General features: G+C 54.5%; 1 protein-coding gene across 4 annotated transcripts in view; it reads right to left on the bottom strand.

Moving 5' to 3' along the window:
• Positions 1–307: 307 nt before the first annotated feature.
• The window catches only part of PALD1 (phosphatase domain containing paladin 1), a 108,440-nt gene continuing 82,401 nt past the window's right edge, over positions 308–26,346 (bottom strand). For all 4 annotated transcript variants that reach the window (XM_055274585.2, XM_055274586.2, XM_055274587.2 and 1 more), the window contains 5 exons: positions 25,385–25,525; positions 25,092–25,163; positions 21,357–21,497; positions 4,201–4,356; positions 308–2,154 (listed from right to left, as the gene is read on the bottom strand). In XM_055274585.2, coding sequence (XP_055130560.1) covers positions 2,002–2,154; positions 4,201–4,356; positions 21,357–21,497; positions 25,092–25,163; positions 25,385–25,525 — 663 coding nt within the window. In that variant the 3' untranslated portion in view covers positions 308–2,001. The remainder of the gene's footprint in view (positions 2,155–4,200; positions 4,357–21,356; positions 21,498–25,091; positions 25,164–25,384; positions 25,526–26,346) is intronic.

Raw genomic sequence — 26,346 nt, 5'->3', positions numbered from 1 at the left:
AGCAATCCTTCATATGTTAGTGAGAATTTGCTGGTTCCGTTGCTTTCTTCAAGGAGGAGCTCAGCCTGACATCCAGTGTAAGAGGGTGAGGCAAAACTGGGGATTCGTGTCTGCAAAAACCCGCCTGCTCTAGAGCTGGAAGTGCCAAGAACAGGTGCTCTCAACTCACTCTGCCTGCCCACCCTTACTCTGAAAGGGCAGGGACCCCAGCCTGTTGTACCAGTTCTAGAACGTCTGTCTGACACTAAAGACGTATTAGCAGCTAGGTGCACTCACATTTAGCTGTTTTTAATGCTTAAAAGCTCTGTACAAAAAAAAAAAAAAATCACAAATGAATCCTCACAACACCCCTGTGAGGTAGGTAGGCAAGTATTATTCTCCCATTTTACAGATGGGGAAACTGAGGCAGAGAGGTGCTGTGATCAGCCAGTGGTCCCAACACAGCTGAAAGTCAGAGCCAACCATGAGAACACAAAGGATCCCTCCCCATTCAGTCCCATCTCTGACTCTGCATCTAGACCTTGTCTGCAAAGAAATTAAAACGTCTTAATTCATGCAAAAATAAAAACAATAAACTTGAAAAGGTAGTGAACAGACATACAGTAGTTCTGCAAAAGAATTCAGCCAAGGGGGTCAAATATTTTCCAATACTGGGTAAATGGGAACAACTTTGGCCTCCTCCCCTTTTCAAATATCATGACCAATGACACATCGTTTTTTTTTTGTTTGTTTTTCTTTTCCTGCAGAAGTACATGAGCCTAACCAAAGACAGGCTTTCCTGGTCCCAGTGAGCCAAGCAAGATGGACAGCCTCCTCACTGTTCAGCTCCTGGGTTTCAACAAGCACCAGTCCCTAGCTGGAAGAGCTGCAAGGCTCAACTCAAACATGGCACTTCTCTGCCACCTGTTCCCAGCAGCCTTCCCGCTGTGTGGAATGAGTGGATCCCAGCGGCCTCTAACTCAGCAGGGTCTGGCCTTTTCTGCTCCCACCAGAAGGCAGGCTCAAAGATGCTCAGCAAGGATGGCCTGGAACCCAGGTGATCCCCTCCCACCACCCTCAGTGCACCCTTGCACACCTCACTGTCCATGAGGACCACCCCAGCAACCGCCCTCGGCCAGCACTCCTTGGGGCTCCTGCTGCAGCAGGTGGGGGCACCAGGCCATCCTGGGCTGCCGGGACAGAGAGAGGTGCCGGGGGACCTGCAGCTCCAGGTCTTGGCTTCCTCTGTGCCTCCTGCCCAGGTTCCCAGGCAAGTGGAGCAGGCCTCTTCCTCTGTGCTGCGTTCGCCTCCTGGAAGCTCCTTCCTCCCCGTGAGAGGGGCTCCCTGAGGTCTCCAGCTCCTTGAGAAACCTCCACCATCCTGCCAGCCCCACCAGGCCGGGTAGGTTGTCCTCCCTGAAGTCTCCCAGGTTGGAGATGGGGGCATGAGAGTCCAGAAAACTGGGTGAAGCTGCCTTTCACATAATAGATCTATCCAGAACACTGTCCCCTCCACCCACCTCAGGCCGCCAGACGCCCGAGGGCAGTGCTTGGGCAGCAAGAAGCGGAGCGGCAATGGCAGAGCAGCAGGAGTAAGGAAGTGGGGAGCTACCAGCGGCCGGGTCTCCTCTGTGCCAGGGGCTGCCAGGCCAATCTGAGAGCGGGGAGAAGAAGACAGAGAGATCCGCAGTGTTTGGCAACTGGGGGAGTGAGCTCCTTGGAGGCTGAACGCCAGCCTGTCTGCAAGGTGCACACAGCAGTGTGCACCTTGTGAGCACTCCAGTGAGTGCTCCTCCCTGGAGGTCAGCCACACACCTTGGTGGTTTGCAAGGGATGGCTGTGCTGTCTCCCTGTCCTATAAAAAGTTCTTTCTAAAAAGGCTCCCAACTCTGCCCAGTCTCTCTAGGAAGCGGGGGAATCATTTCAAGGCCAGCACCCCTCAGGGCCGCTCCCAGCCAAGAGCATCTTACACCCCAGGCCTCTGTGGGGCCCTGTGGGTGGGGGGACAGGGAGTAAGGCGCCCTACAGCAAGTCCTCGGGGGTGGAGGGCTCGAGGCTGCAGCTCTGCTCCTGCCACCGGTAGCGCAGCCTGGAGAAGGGCTGGTCCTCCCCGCTCTCCAGCTCGGGGAAGCCCAGCTCATTGAGGATCTCGTAGATGCCAGCCTTCGATGCCACCTGGGAGGAGAACAGAGGCAGGAGCGGTGTTTCAGGGGAGGGAGGGTGCCACTAAAGCCACTGAGTTCTAAAGATGAGTCTATGGCCCGTGAACTTGGTGACCTGAACAAGTTTGCACCTTGACTTCTGTTAACTTCTCTGGGCGTCAGTTTCCTCATAGCAAGGAAAAGGCTCTACCTCACAGGACTGTCTCAAGGAGGACTCTACACATACAGAAAGTACTGGGCAGACAGTGAGTGCTCCACACAGAGAGCAGCGAGGGAGGCCAGGCACACACTGGGCCCTGTGCAGCTCGATGCTCCCGCGTGCACACCCAGGAGCAGGGCCTGAAAGGAGGGCTGGAGGAGGAACGAGGATGCAGGGGCAGGTAAGGCTATGGCCTCTATCCCAGGTGGGCTGGCTGAAGGCACCCCTAGACACTCTGCCCTGCCGCCCAGCAGCCCAGACCCTGGTGCCAGACTCAAACCATCCACAACCAGTCCCCTTCTCTCTCCACCATCCTGGGGATGGGGAGGGTGCAGCCTCCACTTAGAACAAAGGAATGGGTCCATCCCGCTCTGGCTCTGGGGCCGCCCTCACTGCCACCCTCCATTCATCCGCAGGAGAGAGGAACTGAGGTCCCCTGAGGCTGGAACCCACACTTCTGCCTGGACCGGCAGACCTCCTTCCTTGACCTCCCCCAGTGGAGGATTCAGCTGGGGAGGAGATCAAGCTTCCTCTCGGCCCCAGGCTCCCCCAACTTCCGCTCTCCAAGCAGAACCCAAGCAGGAAGTGTCCTCATCCCCTTCCACCTCCACCCCTCCCCAGGGGCTCACAGAGGAAGCTGAGCCCAGGCCTGCTCAAGAAGGCGCCCCGACATGGCCTTGGTGTGACCCCATCAGGTCTCCTGACTCGACACACATCCCATGCACCGGGGGCATTTCAAATGCTTCTCCACCTGATGTCCCAAGGCCCACCCTCAAAGCCTGCCACTCTGCCTCCACTCCTTCATAGCCCTGAGTCCACTTCACACCTGCCTCAGCCCCCATACCCTTCCTGTGCCCACTCTGGCTGGGTCACCGGCCCCTGCTCTCCACCCACCCACTTCCCAGGAGCTAATTCCAGCCTCCAGTCCAGATTAGAACTGCCAGGATCTGCTGGTGAGGTCTAGAGGGGCCAGCTTCCTGGCAGAGGAGTAATTACAGGCCGCTTTGCCAAGGAGGGAAGGAGGCCTCTCTTCTGACCTAGAGGTGCCAAGGTGGCAGCTCTGCCTCTAAAACAACTGAGTGGAAGAAGAGCCAGGAGGCCAAACAGAGAGGATCCAAGAGGCCGGACAGCATGGGTGGTGTCTTAGGTCAGGAGCCAATCAATCAGCCCTAATGCCAACCTTGAACAAGTCACCCACCCTCTCTGTGCTCAGTCTCTGCCTCTGTAAAATGGGAGAGCGACAATCACACCGTGCTAGACCCGCCTAGTACAGGCTCCAGCAGATGGCACTGTATGTCTCCCTGAGTCCCCATGGCAGCCTTCAGGGCTGGCACCCACAGGATCCACATCACCTCCATGTTAGTGCTAAGGCCAACAGCTGTGGAGGAGTTGGCTCACTGGTCCAAGGTCATGGCTGGAGGGAGAAAGGGGCAGGGCCACCACAACCTCACCCTAGGCCCTCACAGAGCACAGGTGAGGGCTGACCACAATTGTGGGCATGAAGTGCCCAGGTGGGCCCACAGCTGTCATGCACGCAAGGGTGGCTGTGGTGACAGGGTCCCAGCCCCAGAGGCTGCCCTGCTCTGTCCCCCACCACTCTGTCCCCTCCCTCCTCCTCATTCATTTGTTCATTCATCAAACTCATCAACTGCCTGCCAGGCACAGACAAACTGCTCAGGACCCAAAGTCAGATTGACAAACTCTTGGCCAAACAGAAGCCTCCTGCAGAAAGGGGGATGGGGGCTCTTCCCGCCTGTCACAGCGTCCCCGCAGGCCATGTACAGGCACTGCGTGGCTGTGACCCAGCTCCATCTGCAGGAGCCATCGCCCCGGCCCCTCTCGGCCTCAGCCTCCCCTCACCTCCTGCATCCAGGTGCTGAAGGGCCTCTGCCAGGAGTCGGCCTTCTCCAGGTGAAGGTACGCGTTGAAGAGAATCAGGCAGACATAGCGCTCCAAGTACTGCAGGCTCCGCAGCTGCAGCCTCCGCATTTCCTGCGCCTCTTTTGCTGCCTTCGCCTGGAGGACAGGACAGGGTGGGGTCAGTGTGGGGGGATCCATGCTCCCCAACACACAAACATGCCACCCTGCTGCCCTGAGTGCCAGGGCAGGGTGATCCAGCCTCAGAGCTGAGGGCGTTGCCTCCACCTGAGTTAACAGGATGAGCAATGAAGCAAGCCTGGTTCGTGGGTCAGGAGCCCACTTCCTACCTGAGAGGCATGGCAGGCCTCCTGGCCTCCCTGAGCCTCCCTCTCCTCGCCATGGAATCATAAGCACTGTCCTGTTCTGAGGGGTGAACGGGGACAGTAGGAGAGCTCGTTGTAGACACCCTGCGTGGTGCTTGAGGTGTGCTGAGGCCCTCCCACATGGCAGGACCGATGCCCAGGGTGGGAGGACTCTTACTGCCACTTCCTGCCAACCCCCAATCCTCCAAGGATCAGAGGAAAGGCTTCACTCCTCTCTCTGCTGCCCCTCAGGCCTCCCTCAGCGAGGGTACGAGGGCTCTGACCAGTGGCCTGGGACGTGCCGATGGCAGGGGTCATTAAGGCTACGTTCCCGAGGCTCTGCCGTGTGGACGCACATCAATCTCCTCCCCTCAACCCGCCCCCGCACTGGGCCTACTGGGTGGGTGAGTTCATCCTCCAGCCTTGAAGGGGAGAAACCCCATCTTGGCCTCTGAGCCCAAAGGTCCCTAAATGACTTCCAAAAGTGAAAGCGGTACACATACAGCCCTCAGATCCCCCAGCCCTCACCCTCTCCAAGGCTGGGGACAGGTAACAGAGAAAGGCCACCTGGCCGAGGAGCAGCAAAAGAAGCGACTCAGGAGCGGGGTTGGGAGAGGATGTGTGGGTGCAGGGGAGGCTGTGGGGCATCGATCTTTTAAGCAAGCAAGGCTGAGCATCTTTATGGGAAATGGCACCAGGCCACGTGCTGGGGCGAGAGGGTCAGCAAAGCCAATTAAAGAGAGGTTTCCCAGAGAGTGTGGGAGTGCCACTGGGCCGTGGAGGCCTGGTGGATTTGCAGACAGAATGTGGACCAGATGGGGGAAACACAGAGGTGAGGCTGCTGCCTGGAGTGTGGGGGCTGAGAGGGGCTGGCCTGGCTGGAGGGAGGATGAAGAGGGACAAGAGGGGGAGCTGGGCTGGATCTATTATGGAAGCCACCTGTCACCTAGAAAGTTTATCCCAGGTCAGCGGTTCACAACCTTGCTGTCCATGAGAAACACGAGGAACTTAAAAATGCAGATGCCTGGGCCCCACCTAGAAAAATCCAATGAGAATCTCAGCAGGGTGTAGCCTGGGCATCAGGATTGTCGAAATCCCTCTGGGTGACTCTCTATAGCCAAGGTTGCATGTTATGGCTTCAGTACTGGGGAGCCATTGAGGGTTTGAGAGTATGAGTGACTTGTTAACAGAAGATGTATGGGAGATTTGTGCTCAGGAGGAAGGGAACTTAAAGAGGGTCCCTTCTAGGTTCTCCACAATGTGGGGGGTCAGGGGACAGGCCACAGGCCAGGGGATAAGGCCCAGGACATGCACAGCCAGGCTCTCCTACAGGGCACCCTGCCCACCCTGCTCCTTCCATCCCTCACAGACATGTCACCCACCCAGCACCCTCCCCTGACATGTCACCCACCCAGCACCCTCCCCTGCACGCTATGGAAGGGGAGTTTGGAAAGTGAAGGCCACATCTCGCCTCACACCCACCCCCTTCTCACCCCATCCCCCAAACCCACAGCAGCTCTCCCTGCTCCAAGAAGAGGACGTGGCACAGGGGTCATCCCTCGGGCACCAGGAACATCTGTGCGAGGGCACAGCAAGCCCCAGCCTCTGGGAGCAGGAAGGGGCTGCTCTCCTCACAGCTGGGCTGCAGCTGGAAGCCCTTCCGCACAGGAACACGACGTCAGCCTACATGCATCTCCTCCTTAGCCCCAGGGTGGGCTCTGCGGCCTCAGACGTGGCACAGCCCACAGTCCCAAGAATCAGAGCTGGAGTAGCCTGAGCAGGGCCTGTGGTCCCCAACCTCCCACTTCTACTTCCACGGCCTTTGCTGTCTTTGCCTCCAGGGTCGCAGAGTGGATGGTAACTTGCAAAGCCTGCCCACCCATCCATCCAGAAGGCGCTCTGGGGCCCTGGAGATGGGGGCAGGGGTGAAAGGTGGACAGCGGGCTATGCCCAAGAGGGGCGAGGGGACCAGAGCCAGCACTGTGACTCCCTGGGAGACATGAGTCCCATGAGCTGGGTTCAGGTTCTGGTTCTGCCATTTAAACTCACAGGCCCCAGGTTTATGGAAGCAGGATTTCTCAGCAAAGTGAGGGATGAGAAGGCACCTGTGCACCACAGAAAGCTCACTAATCCACTCAAACATCCAGCAGAGAGGGGCCACTACACCGTGCCCATCACCCAAGCCACAAACTGGGGATGCAAAAATGAACTACTCACAGGCCCTGCCCTCCGTGCCTGGAGGGGGATGGAAATAAGTTCAAAGCAGCCAGAGCAGCTGCAGGCTCAAGGAAGAGGGGACATCTAGGGTGGGTGAGGTCTACAGAGAGGAGGCAGAATGGTGCCTTGAGAGGGGGAGGGCATGAAAGGCAGGAAGGGGGCCCAAGAATGAGGTGAGTCCCCAGGGTACCCCCTCCCAGGGTGGGCAGAGGAGGAGGAGCTCATGGCAGTAGGGGAGGGGTGAAGGTGAGAGGCCAGGCCTGGAGTGGGTATGGAGGCCAAGCCAAGGCCTGGCCCTGCAGACAGAGGCCAGTAAGGGCTTCTGGGGATTTGAGGGCGGGAATGGCCCATGGCTGCCGCAGAAGTGATGGGGCCGCTGGGGGCAGGATTTGTTTAGAGACCAGGGAGTGAACAACAACAAAAAACATTTCACCTAAATATAAACCGCAGCCAATACAACGCAACCCTGCCTATCTGCAAAGATGGACGGTCTGTGCCACAATGCAACTGGCCGTTCTCCACCCCACCCCTTAGGCTGCTTCTATCCTTCCCCAAGCTCTATCCGAAAGCTGGAGCCTATTTCAAAACATTTTCTTAGAAGGAAGAAAAGGAAATCACCCACAGTTCCACTGGGCAAGAGCCATTCTAAACTGCTTTCAATTAAAGAGCTCAGAGGCAATGTGCTATGGGCGTGAAACGCCCTCAGCTCTGGCTCTGTGCCATGGACACGACCGCACCAGCACCATCCTCTCCCACAGCCATGGGGGTGTAGGCTGCCTGTTGCAAGAGACACAGGTAAGGATTAGGTCTGAGGAAGATTCTCTGGGGTAAGAGGTGGAGTGGCTCCTTCTGAGCTCTACTGGCAAAGGTAGAATTATCTCCAAATTCAGACCACTGTGTACAGGTGATGCCTGACCCCTGCCCCCAGAAGATTCCGAGGGCACATCTTGCTGGATTACAGGTCTGTGATTTGAGACAATTGCCCATCTTCCTATCAAGGCCCTGGTTTCCTTAACACCGTCCCATGTTAGCACCACTGCCTGGGAGGACGGGTCAGCCACCTCCTGTCGATAAAAATAGTGGAGCTGTTTATATACGGCCTGGCAGGCCAGGCTGTCATTAGCTGTGGTGGGGCCGGACAATGCTTCCTCATCCATTGGACTGAGCCCTAAAATAGAAGAGGGCCAGGAGAGGTGGCCGGGGCACTGGGTACTTCGGGCCTCTCAAACCTCCGGCCTGGCTGGCATCAAGGCAGCCCAGCATTGCCAGCAGGGGCTCTCATGAAGCTCTGCTCTTTGCTGGGCCACCAGGGAGAGGCCCACTGAGGCGGGGCTGGGGAGCCTCCCCAGGCTACCACACAAGCAGAGCACGTGTGTCAGGGTCTACTGAGTGCCACCTGCAGGCCGAGTGCGTCACATCCTGACCTGAGGATTAGACCCTAACACATTCTCCTAGCAACCCCATGAAGGAGGCAGGACCATCCCATTTTGCAAATGAGGCTCAGCAAGGTTGTTTTTTGTTTGTTTGTTTGTTTAGCACATGCTTAGTTAACCCTTCAAACACTAGGCATCCTGCCCAAACTCAGATTTCTGAGCTGGGAGATGAACCCCAAGACGCCAGCTCTTCCTACCATCCTCCCCCACTTGGCCACAGTCAAGCCCACCACTCCCTGCTCACTCTTGTCTCTGTACCTTCACCCACGCTGTTCCTCCTGCCTGGTCGGGTTCCCTCCAGGCCTATGACAAGCCCCCACTCTCCCAAAGCGCAAGCCTGCTCCAAGCCTTCTGCCTTCCAGCCCGACAGCCCTGCCCTTCTCAGCCTCCTCTGCCCTCAGGCTGAACCTTTCAATTAAACATTGCACTAAATTCCATCTTAACAGATTCTAATTGCTTCATCAAGGCAGGGGCTGTCTCAAAACAACCATAAACCAAGGGGCAGGCACCAGCCAATAACCAGGTTTATATCTCCCCCGCTTTCTCCCCACCATCCTGGGGGTCTGCAGAGAACTTGGTATGTGGCAGGCGCTCAGTGAGCACTCCTCCCCAGGCCCTCTTGTCCTGGCTCACGGCTTCTAATATCATCTTGAATCCAGATCCTAGACAGACTCTGAGGATTGCAGACTGGGACATGCCAGAGGCTCAAGTGCTCCACATGGATAAGGGTCAGGCAGCCCAAACCCACAAAGCATGTCCCAGTGAACCTCCTGAGCGCACCCCAAACCTGCTGCGTCCATAAGCCTGCCCATCTCAGTGGCAACTCCAACCTCCCAGGTACATAGGCCAGAACCCGGGACTCCTCCTTCACTTCGCCCTTCTCAACCCCATGGCCAGTCAATCAGGAAACCTCACTGGCTCCACTGTGAAACACCTCCAGAGGCTGACCGCCTCTCACCACCCTGGTCCCAGACACCCTCGACTCAGCGACAACCCCTGGCTGGCCCCCTGCCACCTCTCCCGCTCCCTGCTGTCTATTCTCAACACAGCACCTAAATGACTGTACAAACAGTAAGTGCCTGCCCAAAACCCTGCAATTTCTTTCTTTGCACTCAAGAGTAGAAGCCAAAGTCCCAGCAATCCCAGAAAAGGCCCCACAGTCTGCCTCCTGTCCCCATAACCTCTGCCCTCCTCTCCTGCCCTCCAGTTCCCTCGCTCTGCTCCTCAAACACACAGACAGCTCCTACCTCGGGGACTGCATGCAAGCCACAGCCTCTGTCTGAACCATTCTTCCCCCAGATGCCAGCACAGCTCCTCCTTCAGGTCTGTTCAACGCCACTTTCTCATGGAGTCCCTGCCTAACCACCCCTAACTGCAAGCCCTCATACCGCCCTGTCAGCACCTCATAACTGTGGAGTCCTAATTAGGGAAAGGGGTCAGGCTGGCGGGACCAGGAGAAAGCAAAGAGAGAAGGCAGATAAGCTCCAAGTCTGCCTTTCTTCATGGTCCAGAACACAGCCCTCCTATGCAAATGACACAATCTTCTAGTGCCCAGCTATCACCAGACCCTCGGCTGATAGAAAAATGCAACTTAGCTCACTGCAACCTCGGCATTATCAGTACTGCACAAAGCCCTCTTTAGCAAACAGCACAAGCACAGTCCTAAAAAATCCCCAGCCAGCCTCTGTCTCCTTGCAACCAGCTCTTCTCTTGCTAATTTGCCCACTGCACCCTTGCAACATATTTTCATACTTTCTCTAAAAATCTGCCTTTCTTTACCTTTTACATACTTTCTCTTAAAACGTGCCTTTCTGTACCTTCTTTAGTAAGAAGAATTTGCTAAAATTCTTCTTACTCCCCATGTAATACCAGCCTCAGATAGTTGCAACCTGTGACACTTAGAGGCTCTCCTTCTCCCAACAGATACCCCGCTGTCCAACAGACCACAGCCCTGATGTGTGTGCTGCCTGCCGCCAGGTCTCCGTCACTAGAGTACAGACTCCATGACGATGGGGGCTTTTGCCCTTTGTGTGACATCTCCAGCACCTAGCACAGTGCACTTAGTAGGTGTGTAATAACCGTTGGTCAAATCAATGAATGACAAACATGTGCACCTTGCATTTTCATTCATTCCAGCTTCACAGGACACCTCGGTTGCCTGTGCCAACCCCTTTGCCTTCCAGAAAGGGAGGCTGAGGTCAAAGAGGTGAAATGACCTGCCAGGGTCACATGGAGATTAGGCAACAGAGCCTAAGCAGGAACCCAGGCCTCCTGTCCACCAAGGAGGCCACACACGCTTGAAGACCTGGACGCAGCTGAGGCTCAGGAGAAGACAGCCCCAGAGGAGAAATAAGAAGAGCCAGCAACCCAGGCAACAGAGCAAGACCCTGTCTCTACCAAAAGAACAACAAAAAAGAGGCAGGTGTGGTGGCACACGCCTATAGCCCCAGCCACTCAGGCCTGGGGGCTGAGGCAGGAGGATGGCTTGAGTCCAAGAGGTGGAGGTTACAGTCAGTGAGCCATGACTGCGCCACTGCACTGCAGCCTGGGTGACAGAGCAAGACTCTGTCTCTAAAAAAAAAAAAAGGAAGAGCCAACAAGGCCAGGCTCAGGGTCTTCATCAAGCCAAGTCAGACAGCAACTCTCCCCACCTGCCACCCCCTGCCATTACTGAAGCCTCCTTGGTATCCCCTCGCTCACCCCCTCAACAGAAAGAAACCTGGCCTGGTGACTTCTGCCTCCAGCTGAGGTGGGGAGGCAAGTGACAGTCCCCAAAGATGGCCAGTGGCTGAAGGGCAGGTTCCAGGGCTGGCAGCTCACCCTCTTCCCATGTGCAGCACCAGCCGCTGCGTGTGGTGGGTCTCCACCGAGTCCCTGCAAACTGCATCCTCAGGCCAGCCCAGCGGTGGGGCCCCAGTACAGGATGCTTTTCTGTACCTAACCTCTCGAAGGAGAAAATCGCCCTCAATCCATACTGGTAACCCATTTTCCAAAGGTGACATCATATTTTGTTAAGTAATTTCAAAGTGTGAAGGGACTTGACCTGGTGCCGTGGGCCACTCTGCATGCCATGAGTTCAACAGACGCTGTTCAGCAGCACCTCTAGGCCAGGCACAGAGATTCAATGCTGAGAGGACACAGCCTCGTTCCTCAAGAGGCCCACTGTGCCTGCATGTAGCCCATAGAGCACGCCTGGCGGCCCAGCCACCCTGCACACCCCACACCCCATCCCACCTCCCATGGACCCCAGACTGGTCCTCACCACCACCCCTCAAAGCACGCAGAGCAAGGGTAACAACCCCAGGTGACAGATGGAAAAACGGGTCCAGGCAGGCCAAAGTGACTTGCCCAAGGTTCCACAGGGAGTTACTGGCAGAGCCAGGGCTGGAGCCAGGGCTTCCAACCCCTGACCCAGGGCTCTTTTGCTTGCTGCAGAAGAATGCCCTGTCCTAGAAGACTAAGAAGGTACAGTCAGGCTTTCCTATTTATTTGTGCAATGATTTACTCAACCTTCCCTTCATCCACTCACTAGAAAGACATTTGTGGAGCCCCTACTTGTGCTAGGCAGGGTCCTGGAGTCAGGGTTTCAGAGGTAGACCTTGCAGCAGAAACAAGGACCTCTGGTAACAACCACAATCAGGACAATGAGAGCAGCAGGCACCAAGGCAGGGTCTCTAGGGATTACCCAGGGGGTGAAGGAGGCGGTGGTGCTGGAGTTGAGATTAAAGCCCTCAAGCCCATCAACAATTCTAAGCCCAATGGTGCACACTTAGAAACCATAGGTGCTCAATGGATGTTTGTTGTTGAATAAAGTAGGAAAGTCCTCCTGGAGAATAGAAATACCAGCTTGCCCTACAATGGGAAGGAAGAGAGATGAGTGGTCTCAGCAGCCAGGTATGGTGGCTCACACATGTAACCCCAGCACTTTGGGAGGCTGAGGTGAGAGGATGACTTGAGCCCAGTAGTTTGAGGCCAGCCTGGGCACCACAGCAAAGACCCTATCTTTACAGAAAAATAAAAAAATTAGCCAGGCGTGGTGGTGCATCTCTGTAGTGCCGCCTACTCAGGAGGCTAATGCAGGAGAATCACCTGAACCCAGGAGGCTGAGGCTACAGTGAGCTATGATTGCACCACTGCACTCCAGCCTGGGCAACAGGGCAAGACCCTGTCTCAAAAAGAGAGAGAGAGAGACAGAGAGAGAGAGAGAGAGGTCTCGGCTACTGAGAACATGTGCCCTACACACACGAGAGCACACGTGTACTCACATGCACACTCACACACACACTCCGTTCTGGAAGCCGTTCTAGGCTGGGTGTGAAAGAGCCTAGTAAGCAGCCTTTGCTTGGGTTCTATTTTATGTGACAGCTCATAGCACTGCAGGGCTGCCCTAATTGCTCCGGCCCTGTTCCCGAGACACATTACTTATTGGAACCATGTCTCTGGGGAACAACTTTGGCAGCCAGGGTTTTTGTTTTGTTTTGTTTTGAGATGGAGTCTCGCTCTGTCGCCCAGGCTGGAGTGCAGTGGTGTGATCTCAGCTCACTGCAAGCTCCGCCTCCCTGGTTCACGCCATTCTCCTGCCTCAGCCTCCCGAGTAGCTGGGACTACAGGCGCCCGCCACCTCGCCCAGCTAATTTTTTGTATTTTTAGTATAGACTAAAATACAAAAATAACACGGGGTTTCACTGTGTTAGCCAGGATGGTCTCGATCTCCCGACCTCGTGATCCGCCCGCCTCGGCCTCCCAAGGTGCTGGGATTACAGGCGGGAGCCACTGCACCCGGCCAACAGCCAGAGTTTTCAAGAGGCTGAGAAAGACCCTGCCTGGGGCTCAGAGCCAGAGCTCTCGGGCCTTTTATTTTTCTTAAGAAACGACCTCAGCCCTTGGGGCATGGAGCTGGTCTCTCTGACTTCCTGGAAGCTCCTTTGGTCGCAGGACCAACTCTGCACCAACCCAGGCAGTCACACAGTAGTGGCTGGCAGCTTCCCTGCCAACCCTTCCCTTCTCTGCCACCACAAGATTGCCCCCGGGTCGTGGCTGCCACAGTGGAGGAAAAGGGATGCAAGTCGAGGAGTTGGGAGCCAGCTTCTGGTCCAGCCTCCAGCCAATCACAAAACCTCATTAGGCCTCAGTTTCTTCTCAGTCAAATGGGTCTAATAAAATTTGTCCTGTTCTCACCATCTGTCTGAGGACCACAAAAGACAAAAGGTGAGTTCTTAGAAAACTCAAACACCAACCAGGTACAGTGGCTCACACCTGTAATCCCAGCACTGTGGGAGGCCGAGGCGGGTGGATCACTTGAGTCCAGGAGTTTGAGACCAGCCTGGGAAACAGGGCAAAACCCCAGCTCTAGTAAAAATACAAAAATTAGCCGGGAGTGGTGGTGGCAGATCTGGGATCTGTAATCCCAGATACGTGGGAGGCTGAGACAGGAAAATCACTTGAACCTGGGAGGCAGAAATTGCAGTGAGCCAAGGTTGCGCCACTGCACTCCAGCCTGGGCGACAGAGCAAGGCTCCATCTCAAAGGGAGGGGAGGGGAGGGGAGGGGAGGGGAGGGGAGGTTAACTGCTCAAAGTTAAAGCACTACAGTCTTTATACAATAAATCTCACTTTGAGACCAGAGGATGTTTCCTTCTCCCTGTGTGGCTCCCTTCACCTCAGCTGTTCTTCAAACTCTTCTGAAAGGAAAACGGGAGACACAGGCTGTTTTAAACACCAAACACTAAGAATTAACGTCACCAGCCAAAGGCCAGGAAAAGTGCCGCTGGCATTAATGATTCTAGCAGGGCTTCCTCCAGGTGCCCTGACTTTGGTTTTTGTCATAAATATTTTCCCTTTCCAAGCCCAAAAGGAAACAACGAAGTCTGCCCCAGGTGTCACCGCCCTGGGCTGGCGGCCATGTTGGATTCTCCTCAGCCAGGGCCAGGCATTCTCACTTCTGTCCAAAGCGCTGGAAGTGGCTTAGTTCAATGGGTTTTCTTTCTTTCTTTTTTCCTTTTGAGGCAGTTTGTTTGTTTATTTGTTTGTTTTGAGATGGAGTCTCACTCTGTCGCCCAGGCTAGAAGTGCAGCAGCATGATCTCGGCTCACTGCTACCTCTGCCTCCAGGGTTCAAGTGATTCTCCTGCCTCAGCCTCTCGAGTAGCTGGGATTACAGGTGTGCGCCACCACACTCGGCTAAGTTTTGTATTTTTTGTAGAGACAGGGTTTCACCATGTTGGCCAGGCTGGTCTTGAACTCCCGACCTCAGGTGATCCTCCCACCTTGGCCTCCCAAAGTGCTGGGATCACAGGCATGAGCCAGAGCGCATGGCCTTTAGGCAGTTCTTAAAATGCCCCGAGCATCTGGCCCCTTCACATGCAGGAGGCATCCAAGCCTTGACTCAACCTTGCAGACACTGGAGAACAGAGGAGCACCGCCGTGGGATGCAGCCCCGTGAAGTCGGGCTGCTTGAGACAGGCATAGAGAGAAGGGTCGAGGCTGTTCCCTCAGGGAAGGTCTGTCCCAGTGGAAAATATGTGCCCAGGCTCGGCTCCACTACCTCCCAGCTGTACCCACAACCTGTGTCTGGGATGTGTTCTTGTCCTCGTCCTTCTCCTGCTCAGTCTGCGACTTCCTCAAAGGCAAGGACCATGGCTTCCAGTTCTGTTTCCCTGCAGCAGGGCTCAAGGTGGGCAGGGAGAGGTGAAATGGTGCCTCCTCCCACTTGGGAGGCCATGTGGCATGGCGGAGAGGCTCAATCTGGGAGTCAGGGGCCGGGTCTTGCCCCCCTCCTAAATCTGCCAGCTGTGTATTCTTGGGCAAGCTCAGTGCCTCCCTCCTCAAATGTAAAACCGGAACCAACATTAGCACACCCTTTATCACACACAGGCAAAGTGAGGACGGTGGTCGTAAAAATGTCTATCAGCCCAGCATGGGCACCTCTTGGACTACTTCCAAGTTGGCCAAGGAGATGTCAGGACATGTGTGGCCGGCACTGGGTCTCTAGTGACTCCCTGTCCCTCCACATAAGCCTCTACCCCAACCCTCTCCCTGCTGGCTCTCACTCCAGTCACCCAGACTCTCCTCACAGACTCCAACCACATCCAAATCTGGAGGAACATTAGGCCTTGCTGAAGCCAACATCTTTCTCTCATTTTTAGACAAGCACCTCCCAAACCAACCCATCCACTGGAGACAGGGAAATCAAAGGAAACAGCAAGTACGGAACCTGCCTGTCTGTCCCCACCACACCTGAGGGGAAGTCTCTCGTTCTGGAAGTATTGCCGTTAATTAACGTAGATAGAATGACAGACAGCAGATCACCATTCTGCAAGTTGGCGATGCACACTGCTGGAAGTCAGTCATAACAGGAGAGATGACAGAACCTTCCAGCCCCAACAGCAGCATACGGCACCCCCAATAACCATTCCGGCCACACTGAGCTGAAATCTCACAAAGCCTTGGATGCGAACCATTTCCAGGAAGCACAGGCCAACTTAAACCTAGGGGTGCAACTAGGAGAATTAGCTCCAGGAAGCCCAGGAAGACAACCAGTTTACCTCACAAATACATTTCAAGGGGGAAAAGGAGAACTGTTTGAGATTAAAAGAGACTTAGGGCCACGTCAACCAAATGCAACATGTGGATCTTGTTTGGATCCTGATCCAGCTGCAAAAAGCCTGTGAGATTAGTGGAAACATCTAAACATTGACCAGATGTTTGCTGGTAAGTAGCAACTGTCCATTGTTTAAGAGGCAATAATGGTGGTATGATTGCCTTCTTTAAAAGATCCCCCTTATTTAGAGGTACGTACTGAAATATGCACAGAAGAAGTAACATGAGGACTGGGATGTGCTTTAAAATAATTCATTGCAGAGCTCGGAGGGCTTGAGATGAAATAAGACTGGCTGAGATGGGTACTTACTGCAGCTGGGAGGTGGGCACACGAGGGCTGAGGAAATTATGCTCTCTGCTTTGAAATTTTCTGTTTGAAACATTCCAAAATACTTAAAAATATAAGTTCCTACGTTTTGACTCATTCAGTAATTCTACTTCTAAGTATCAGCTTTACAGAAATAATCCACACAACGGAAGAGCCACATGCGCTACGAGGTCCACATCACCCCCATCCCAGAAGACGACAGGAAAGAATGTGAAGGGCCGCGCGTGCTACACGCAGGAACAGTGTGAGAAACGGCACTTCCACTCACTGCGTGGTATGTGAACACGGAATGCGATGATGTAAGGGCTCCTCAGCAAACATGACAAAATGCCCAGGAGCCGGAGCTGTTGCTTAATTTTGCCTCTCTCTGCCCTATGAGAACATCAGCTCTGCACACCTTTCGTCACCGGTCCCTGCTCAGTGTCCGCACAGGGCCCAGCACTGAGGCGGCACGTGCTGGCTGGGCACATGTTGAAATGCACAAACACAGCCTAGGTGAACGGCGAGAGACGTCCTGTGGGCCTGCCGCAATCACAGCTTCCAGAGAGCTGCATGCAAGTGCACGAAGCCCAGAAAGAAACGGGCAAAAGTAAAATCATCGCTGAGATGGCAGGATTCTGGGAGATATCTTTGCTCTCCCTGGGCCACCTAAGCTTTTGGTACTTACTGTCCTTATTCTTGCTGTGCAACCTCAGGGTACAGATGAAGATTCATGCACATTCTGAGCCCTCCTCTCTGACCCACAACAGGAAATTGACCTCCAAATTCTTCCACTGTTCCCAACTGAGGGTCCTGGAATAGCTTTATTGCTGAAGAAGCACAAATGCCATATCACAGGAGCTGTGTTCTTAACTGCTTATTACTAAAGTATAAGTTGACTGTTGAAGCCGGCAGGAGGCCAGGAAAAGGAAATTCACCATTTGGAGGCTCTGGGGAGTGAGGGGCAGGAAGTCAAGTAGACACATGCTGTTGAATTTCAGGATCCCAAGTGGACTCTCAGGATTTTGGAAAACTTCAGATGGGCCAAATGTGGACAGGTCCTAGAACATTCCCGGGCAAATTAAGCTGATAGAGGGGATAAAGCCTTGCCCAAGCCTGAGCTCAGGTCCATTTACATCCAGACGCTGTGGGGGATCTGACCAGGTTGATGGCACCCCCTGCACGCACAGCACCCAGCTCTGAGCAGAGAACCACAGACCCTGCTGGAGGCCACCTGGGGACTTCTGGTTTGAAACCAGAGGGCAGAAGTTTAAATAAACAGCTGATACCACAGGTGAGACCCAGCTGCCAATTTCCAGAAGTCACCATTAGAGGGAAGGGGTAGTAGGGGCTGCTGCCTTTCTAGAGACTCCGCACACCTCCCTGCTGCCCACTGGGGCAACATGGATGAGATCTTTAGGTCAAGGACAACATGGTCTGGGGAGGAACGTGGGCTGGGAGTGAAGATCGTTGCCTCTCATCCCCACTCAGCCACCAACTCACGGTGGTTAACCTGAAAAGGTTAAACACAGAATTACCATATGATCTGGCAATTCCACTCCTAGGTATACAACCAAGAGAAATGAAAACACACGTTCACACAAAAACTTGTACATGAATTTTCACAGCAACATTATTCATAATAGCCAAAAAGTTCTACAACAAACCAAATGTCCATCAGCTGATAAAGAGACAGACATAATGGGATATGTCTATACAATGGAATATTATTCAGCCATAAAAATGAAGCAATAATACATGCTACAACACGGATAAACCTTCAAACATTATGCTAAGTGAAAGAAGCCAGACACAAAGGACCACATAGTGTATGATTCCACTTATACGAAATGGCCAGACCATGCAAATCCATACAGGCAGAAAGATCAGTGGCTGCCAGAGGGTGGGGGAGGGGAAGCGATTGCTCCGGGTGTGAGGTTTCTTTTTACGGTGATGAAAAATGTTCTAAACTTGATATGGTGCTGGACGCACAACTCTGTGAATCTACTAGAAACCACGGACTCATGCACCATAAATAAGTGAATTGCATGGCACGAGAATTGTATACATCGTGAATTGTGTGTTAATAAAGCTGTTGTAATGGGGATTGTGGGGGGTTAGCAGGTCCCCCAGTGTGGTCCCCACCAGCATCAGTATCATCTGGGAGTGTGTTAGACCTCCAGACCTACAGAATCAGAAGCTCCAGAGTGGGGCCCAGCAGTCTGAATTTTAACAAGTCCAACATGTGATTCTGAAGCCCACTAAAGCTGGGGGCTGCTGCTTAGAATATGTGGCTCTCAGCCTTGGCTGTGTGTTGGAATCACCTGGGAGCCTTCAAAAACAAGACCCGTGCCCTGGCCAAGACACCCCTACCAACTCAGTCAGACTCTCTAGGGATGGAGCTCTGCCACAGCATGGTTTAAAGCTCTCAGATCTCTTGGACATGTGGGGTGCAAGCCCCTGAACACTGAGGGTGTCTCAGTCCCTCTGCTCTTCAGTGCCTCTAAGAATTTGGCCAGGTAGGTCACTGGTGCCACCTGGTGGCCATATCCCGGAATGACTCTACATCTTGCCTCTGGGCCCTCCAAGGGGCCCTGGGGCTCAGGGATCTCCGTCCTCCCACTGCAGAGGTCAGGACCAACCCGGCCTTTGGAAAGGGGGTGGTTGACCTGGTGGGAGCAGGTAAGAATCCTCAGTTGGCTCTGCTTCCTCTCTCCTCATTAAAAAACACTTCACATCCAGAAGGCAGCCACAGCGACCACCTCTAACAGCCCCAGCCACCTTCCTTCTCCAATGCCAACAGAGTCAAGCCTTCCCTCTCCAATGTCCAAGGAGGAGCACCAACTCACCCATACCAACTCATCTCCAACAACTTCTATGTCATCAGATGCCACCTTTGCTGCCTCTAAACTCGTTTTGCACCTTTCGGCCCCCTGGCCTTTGCCATGCAGCCCCTCCCACCTGATGTGCCTTCCCAGGCTGTCTCTGAGGACACTGCTCCAGGCCAGCTCTGGGGGAGCCCTCCTGTCTCCCCATGGCTCAGGCCCTGTCATGCTCCCTGCTCCAACCTCTGGGTGCCTCGCAATGGACATCCAGGGCTGCAGAGCTCAGAGGAAGGGGGGCCTATCAGCTTCAGGAGTCAGGGGGGTAGGGGCTCTCTAACAGAGCCTGGCCAGCATGGGATGGAAGGTCTAAGATGCTCTGAAGCAGGCATCCTTTTTCAACTATTGGGCCTCCAGCTTCCAGATTGAACGGGAAGCTTCCATTCTCAGCCCTCTGAGCATCCTCTGACAGTGGGAGGAGCTCAGCTTCTTAGCTCATTGCTGCCAAAAGACCATTGTGAGTGGGACCGAAAGGTAACTCAAAAGGAGACTCAGGATCCAGTCTAACGGTGGCCCTTAAGAAAACAGTCCTTCCTAAATTCACCAAAGTCCATCTTCTGAAACTCCTTAACCACCTTCCCCTCCCCACATTTAACAGCCTGTTTTTTTTTTTTTTTTTTTTTGAGATGGTCTCTCCATCACCCAGGCTGGAGTGCAGTGGCGTGACCACAGCTCACTGCAGCCTCGACTTCCCATGCTCAAGCAGTCCTCCCACCTCAGCCTCCCAAGTAGCCGAGATCACAGGCTACCATGCCCAGCTAATTTTTTTTTTTTTTTTTTTTTTTTTTTTTTTTTTTGGAGAGACAAGGTCTTGCTATGTTGCCCAGGCAGGTCTCAAACTCCTCCTAGCCTCAAGTGATCCTCCTGCCTGAGTCTCCCAAAGTGCTGGGATTACAGGTGTGAGCCACTCTTCCCCTGGCCTGGCAGCCTCTTAATCTCTCCAAACTCGCCTCCCAATTGACCTCTGATCTTGGACCCAGATTGACTCCAGATGTCTTGCCCTGCCTTCCAGCTAGGCATCCACCCTTTGCCCCCATCAGAGCCTGATCCATCACCCTGAGCAAAAGCTGGGCCCAATCAGTCATTTCCCCAATGTGTGCACAGCTGCAGCCCAGCATAGGGCTGGCTTGGGGCAGGCCCCCTCTGCAGGGGCCACAGGCAAGAGCTGTTTCTGAGAATTGCTGGCCAGCAGTGGGGAACACATGGCTGGCACATATAGCACCCTCTCAGCACCATGGAGTCCTCACCCCCTACCCACTGGCTCCCACCACTGCCCCTCCCACTCAGCACCTGCCTCTGTTCCAGAAGCCAATCAGATTCACTGGGCCGGAAAGGAACAGAAGTGAGCACTCCACACACAGACCCAGGCCAAAAACTCCAGGGCCCATACTAGCCTGTGGTCATGGGACTGGGCTGGTAGGGCCGAGTACGACAGAGCAGGGAGTACTGGGGACCCAGGCAGGCTTGAGGGCACGTTCTTTCCAGAAAGGCTGAAAATCCAGATTGTTACATGAAATCTGGACTATTATGAAACTTTTTTGAGGTGTCTCACTATCGCCCAGGCTGGAGTGCAATGGCACAATCTTGGCTCACTGCAACCTCCGCCTCCCAGGTTCAAGCGATTCTCCTGTCTCAGCCTCCCGAGTAGCTGGGACTATAGGCGCCTGCCACTATGTCCAGCTAATTTTTGCATTTTAATAGAGATGGAGTTTCACCATGTTGGCCAGTCTGGTCTCCAACTCCTGACCTCAGGTGATCTGCCTGCCTTGGCCTCCTAAAGTGCTGGGATTACAGGCGTGAGCCACGGCGCCTGGCTAAAACTTTATTTTTATAATTTTTATTTTATAATGTAATGAGTTATTTAAAAACAATTTTTACTCAGCAGACCAAAAACACCCCATCTGGGTGCCAGCTCCACCCCGAGGGCAGCACAGACATACCCACATCCTGAGATGACAGCCTCCGTGCTAGTTGTGAAACAGCCACCCCAAGACCCTGAGGGTCCCCACCCACCCACCACCTGACTCCTGTCCAGGACCTCTGGTCCCCCTGCCAGGACCCAGAAACAAGAGGGTTAACTCCTGGCACCACAGGGTTCCTGGTTGTTCACTCTGATTGGCCACATCCTTGATTAGTCCCAGGGCCACAGCAGTTGTTGAATGCTTTGAACATGGCCCCTGCACGCCATCTCCCCTGCCACTCCAGAATCTGGTATGAGTGGGTCGGGGCTGGAGATGTGTCCATTTCATGGATCACTTCCACTTCCAGAAGGTAGAAAAGTGACCAGGAGCCAAGTAGGGGCCCCTAGGACCCCTAGCAACCCCAAATCCACATCAGCCACTCCCTGGCTGTGCTCACCTGGCGGTAGGTGCAGATGATGATCTCCCGCAGGTGGTAGTGCATGGGCGTCATGGTCTCACTGACGGTGTCCAGCGCCGCATCCACCTCCTTCTTCATACGGTGCCCATCGGGCAGCAGCTGCACCACCTTCATTACCACCTGGGGCCAGAGAAGGGGGGTGAGCAGACAGAAAGCTGGTGAAAGCTCACAGCACCAGCACCAGGCTTGCACCCTTGCCAAAAGGCCACACCAGGCCTAAGGCCCAGGCGCTGACCACAAAGCCCTGCCTGCTCCTCAGTTCTCAGACTGAGGGAGGACAGGGGGATCCTGAACATCTCTGGGGCCAGGCTACCCAGGTGCTTTTCTTTTTCCTCCAGTACACAGACATTGCAATTTGTACCAAAAATCTAAAAAAGGCATGGATTATGATTCCTTTTTAGTTATTCCATTGACATTTTTTGTTGTTGTTGTTTGGAGACAGAGTCTCACTCTGTCGTCCAGGCAGGAGTGCAGTGGCGTGATCAGGGCTTACTGAAGCCTCAACTTCCTGGACTCAGGTGATCCTCCTACCCCAGCCTACTGAGTAGCTGGGACTAAAGGCCCATGCCACCACGCCTAGCTAATATTTTGTACTTTTAGTAGAAACGGGTTTTGCCATGTTGCCCAGGCTAATCTCGAACTCCTGGGCTAAATCAATCCACGCCCTTGGCCTCCCAAAGTGCTGGAAAGTTATTCCATTAACTTTCCAGCTTAAAATTTGGAGGCAAATTGTTCTTTAAGAGGATATTAAGTGCCAGTATTTTCAAGTGTTGATAAACTGTGGCATAAGCTCCACCAATCCACAACTTAATGCCTTGCACACTACACAGATTTTCAGTGTCTGCGCACACCAACAGAGTTACTAGGAAAACGGGACTGCCACAGCTAAAGACATCACAGAGTGCACACAGTTCTCACAGGAGAGCCACAATCAAGAAGTGGTTTACGTTAGGAAATAATTCTACAAAAAAAAACATGGGAATATAAGTCATTTAAGATGTTCAAGACATATTAAATGCACAACTGTGACTCCAAACTGCCATTTTATATGCTTTGTATTACACGATACAAAAACCACCCCAATGCACCCATGGAACGTTAAGCTGATCTAAGGTTTTGTTTTGTTTTGTTTTTTGTTTTGTTTTAGATGGAGTCTCGCCCTGTCACCCAATCTGGAGTGCAGTGGCGAGATCTCGGCTCACCACAACCTCTGCCTCTTGGGTTCGAGCAATTCTCCTGCCTCAGCCTCCCGAGTAGCTGGGGATTACAGGCACCTGCCACCATACCCAGCTAATTTTTGTATTTTTAGTAGAGACGAGGTTTCGCCATGTTGGCCAGGCTGGTCTTGAACTCCTGGCCTCAGGTGATCCGCCCGCCTAAGCCTCCCAAAGGGCTAGAATTATAGGCATGAGCCACCACGCCTGGTCGAGGTGCTTATTTTTTAAGCAGTAGAAATCCTGCTTCAAACGAGGCCTTATGCAGAACTTTGATTTATAAAACATAGCTGTCACATACTAGGGCTGGAGGGGTGAGGAGGGGGTGTAAGAAGCCTCCCTACCCTCCTCCTAATCTGCAGCAGCCCCCAGGCACTGCGCAGACACTCAGAGTTGGACACTACTCATCTGATATAATCCCCCACCCCAGCCAGGTGCAGTGGCTGATGCCTGTAATCCCAGCACTTTGGGAGGCCGAGGTGGGGAGATCGCTTGAGGCCAGAAGTTCAAGACCAACCTGGCCAACATAGTGAGACCCTATCTCTGAGTAATAAGAAAAAGAAAAAAGAAAAAAAAAGATATAATCTGCCCCTTACTGCTGGGAAAACTGAAGCCTGTTTAGGTCACTCTATGGCTCTTCCCCCACAGGCCCTCCCTGCCAACCTGTGCTGAGTTCCCCTCCAAATCTGTCTACACTGCACCTCTCTACAGCTGGCACCTGATCCAGACCTCCATCCCCCTTTGCCTCCACAGCAGTACCCCTCTGACCAGCGTCTCCGCCTCCTCCCCGCCCTCCCTCTCCCTGGTGGCCAGAGAGGTCTTACGAAAGTATAAATGTGAACCCATGTTTGTATAATTCCCGGGCTTTGATCTCTTCATGGCTCTCTTGCACTCAACACAGAAAGGGGGGCCTACAAGGCTCCCCGCACCACTGGGTCCAGCCTACCTCTCCAGTCTCACCCATAACCCCTCCCACCACCCACCCCCACCACCCTGCAAGGTCCCCACAGAGCCCTGTCCTGTGGTCGACAGCCACCTGCTCATCTGCTTCCGTTTTCACGCCCACTCCCCGCTAAGTGAGGGGCTTTCTGCCGGCACCTGGAATGGCGCCTGGCACCTGCCCGGTGCCCCAGCAACAGCTGCCCAGTGAATGAATGAACACCTAACTCGCCCTCTTCTCTCTCTGGCTGCCACTTAAGAACAGGAAAGGGCCTTTCCCCCACTCCTGCGTTTCTCAGAGAGTCCTGGCCTGGGGCTGGGCACCCCAGCAGGCATGGAGTTGCAGCCAAGTGGGAGGAGAATAAGGAATAGTCTGGAAGGAACTAGTGGCAGATCTGGCTCAGGCTGTGCCCAGGGGAGCAGAAGGGAGCTGCCCAGTCCATACTCCCAATCCCAAGCTCTAGGCAGGTCCCCAGGAGGGTGCAGGGAACTGCGTCCTCTGGGGGCCACCTCAGACAGAGGGCTGCAGCTTTTCACAGGGAACCCAACTCCTGGCCTCTGCTGCAGCTGTTCCCCTGAATTCCACATCTCGACAGCTGTCACTACTACAAAGCCAGAAACTTGAGGTGATCCTAGGTGCCCTCCTCACGCCACATCCAGGAGCCCTCAAGACCTACCAATGAGGATTGGGCTGCTCCTACTCACCCTGCAGCCCCTCCTCACTCAGCTCCTGCCTCTCCCTCCACTCCCCAATCCACACAACTGCCTGCTGGGGCCCCCAGACTGAGAGTCTGATCACAACCTCCTCTGCCTCCCTCCTGGCCTCACGGTCAAGGTCAAACACATAGTGCAACCCTCCAGGGCCTTCACCAGCAAGAAGAAGGAAGGGAGAAGGCACAGCATATGCAAAGGCCCAGAGGCTACAAGAGCTTAGCAAGTGTGACATGCTGCATGGCGGTCAGGGCCTCAGGACTGCAGCGAGGGCAGGGGAGGGGCAAGTGGTGAAGTTAGCCAGTGAGACAGGAGCCAACTGTGCTGCTGATTGCGGGTCAGCCACGGGCCAACACTGAGGGTTGCTGCCACAACTCTCGGGATGCCTAAGAAGACAGCCTGTGGTGTGTGGCAGGTGCACAATACATGGATGACTAAATCTGGAATGTTTGTGGCTGGCCATCCAGTGCCCTAATCTGAAATAGGGGAACAGGCAGGGCAAAGTAGGCTGGGGACCCACACAAGGTCACCAACCACAGCTGGCTTGAAGATGCTGGGAGGTTGTTGTCAACATTACCCAGACAAGACGGTGGCCAGTGACCTCCCCAAGGCACATAGCAGCCCAGCAGCAGGGCCGGGCAGGGAGGGGTCCAGCCCACATCTCCACAGCCAGCCGTCTGCCAGGGCCTCAGAGCCAAGCTGTCCCATGGGAACAGGGAAGCACTGATATGATGAGGTGGCAGAGGTGACTGCATTGGGACGTGCTTTGAGGACCCCTAGACCGGCAAGCAGGAGTCCTCCTCCTCCTCCCATCCCAAGGTGCCCCAGGGACCCCACAGGGCATGCTCACCTGAAATTCACCCTTAGTGAACTTGGCATCAGGCACACTCACGAGCTCCTCCTCACCCACCTCGGGGAAGCCCTGAAGGAGGACAGCTGCTGAGACAGAAGACCCCTCCCAATGCCAGGAGCCCCTTGCTGGGGAGGACTGCGGGGCTGCCCAAGACTGATGGAAGGGGCTCTGGGACCACACCAGGCTGTCTCTGCCCCTCACACCCTCCTATGGAGCCAGTGTGCTTGGGACCTGAGTGTCCCCCCCACCTCCAGGCAAATCTCTAATCTCACTCGAGAGGCCACACGTACTTGGATGTGCCAGAAGGCCAGGACAGCCACCACCATCGCAGTCGTGGTACGGCCCTGGCCGCTGAGGCAGCTGAACACAAAGCCAGTGCCTAGGTCCTTGGAGAGGGCAGCCCGCAGGGCCTCCAGCAGCTGGTCAAAGTCCTGGACAGGAAAAGCAAGGTCTGGGTCAGCGGGTGCCTCCTGGATGCACAGACCCCAACAGGGCCCCCATCCACATGGCAGCCCCAGCCACTGTCCTCAGGCCAGAAATTGTTCAGGCTCCCAAGCTTGCACACACAAACAAAACTCACCGGGGTGCATGAGACCATGTGTGTGTAAACAGCTGCACCTGTGCAGTCGTAATCACCCTCACACCAAGCACCTGGACAGGATGTGTGAGCCAACACAGCATGCACCCAGGCTCAAGGTGCCCACCCTCCACCAGGCAGGACATGAACCTGTATGCCACCCATGTGTACTGCGCTACTGGGCTGCACATAGACCGGTGGCCCTGCCACCCACCTGAGCTGGACCCAGCCCTGGTCCCACCATGGACGGGGACGTGACCTCAGAAGAGCCCTGCAGCACATGGCCACCAGGGGGCAGCAGACCGCAGGCAGTGAGAGCCGCGGAGAGATGCGCCACGAGGGGCTCAGGCAGGAAACGGACCCCATTGCCAGTTACACAGCACACAGCGACCCACCTACAACACACGCACCGCGCACACGGTGGCTCACCTACGACACATGCCAGACACACGCACCACACAGGGTTCCACGTCCAGTAAACACACACACCATACAGACACCCACAGTCACAGACCTACAGATGCCACACTCACGCATTCCTAATGACCCCTCCACAAACCCTACCACCCACCACACCACTCCCCTAAAGATGGTTTTCCACACACAGCCCCCAATACAGACAAGGGAGATATCACAAACTCCATAAAAAGACATGCACACACACACACACACATT

This window comes from Symphalangus syndactylus, chromosome 4, assembly GCF_028878055.3.
Source record: "Symphalangus syndactylus isolate Jambi chromosome 4, NHGRI_mSymSyn1-v2.1_pri, whole genome shotgun sequence".
Lineage (NCBI taxonomy): Eukaryota > Metazoa > Chordata > Mammalia > Primates > Hylobatidae > Symphalangus > Symphalangus syndactylus.
The sequence above is the reverse complement of the archived record's forward strand: the minus strand, read 5'-3'. Positions and strand labels throughout refer to the sequence as shown.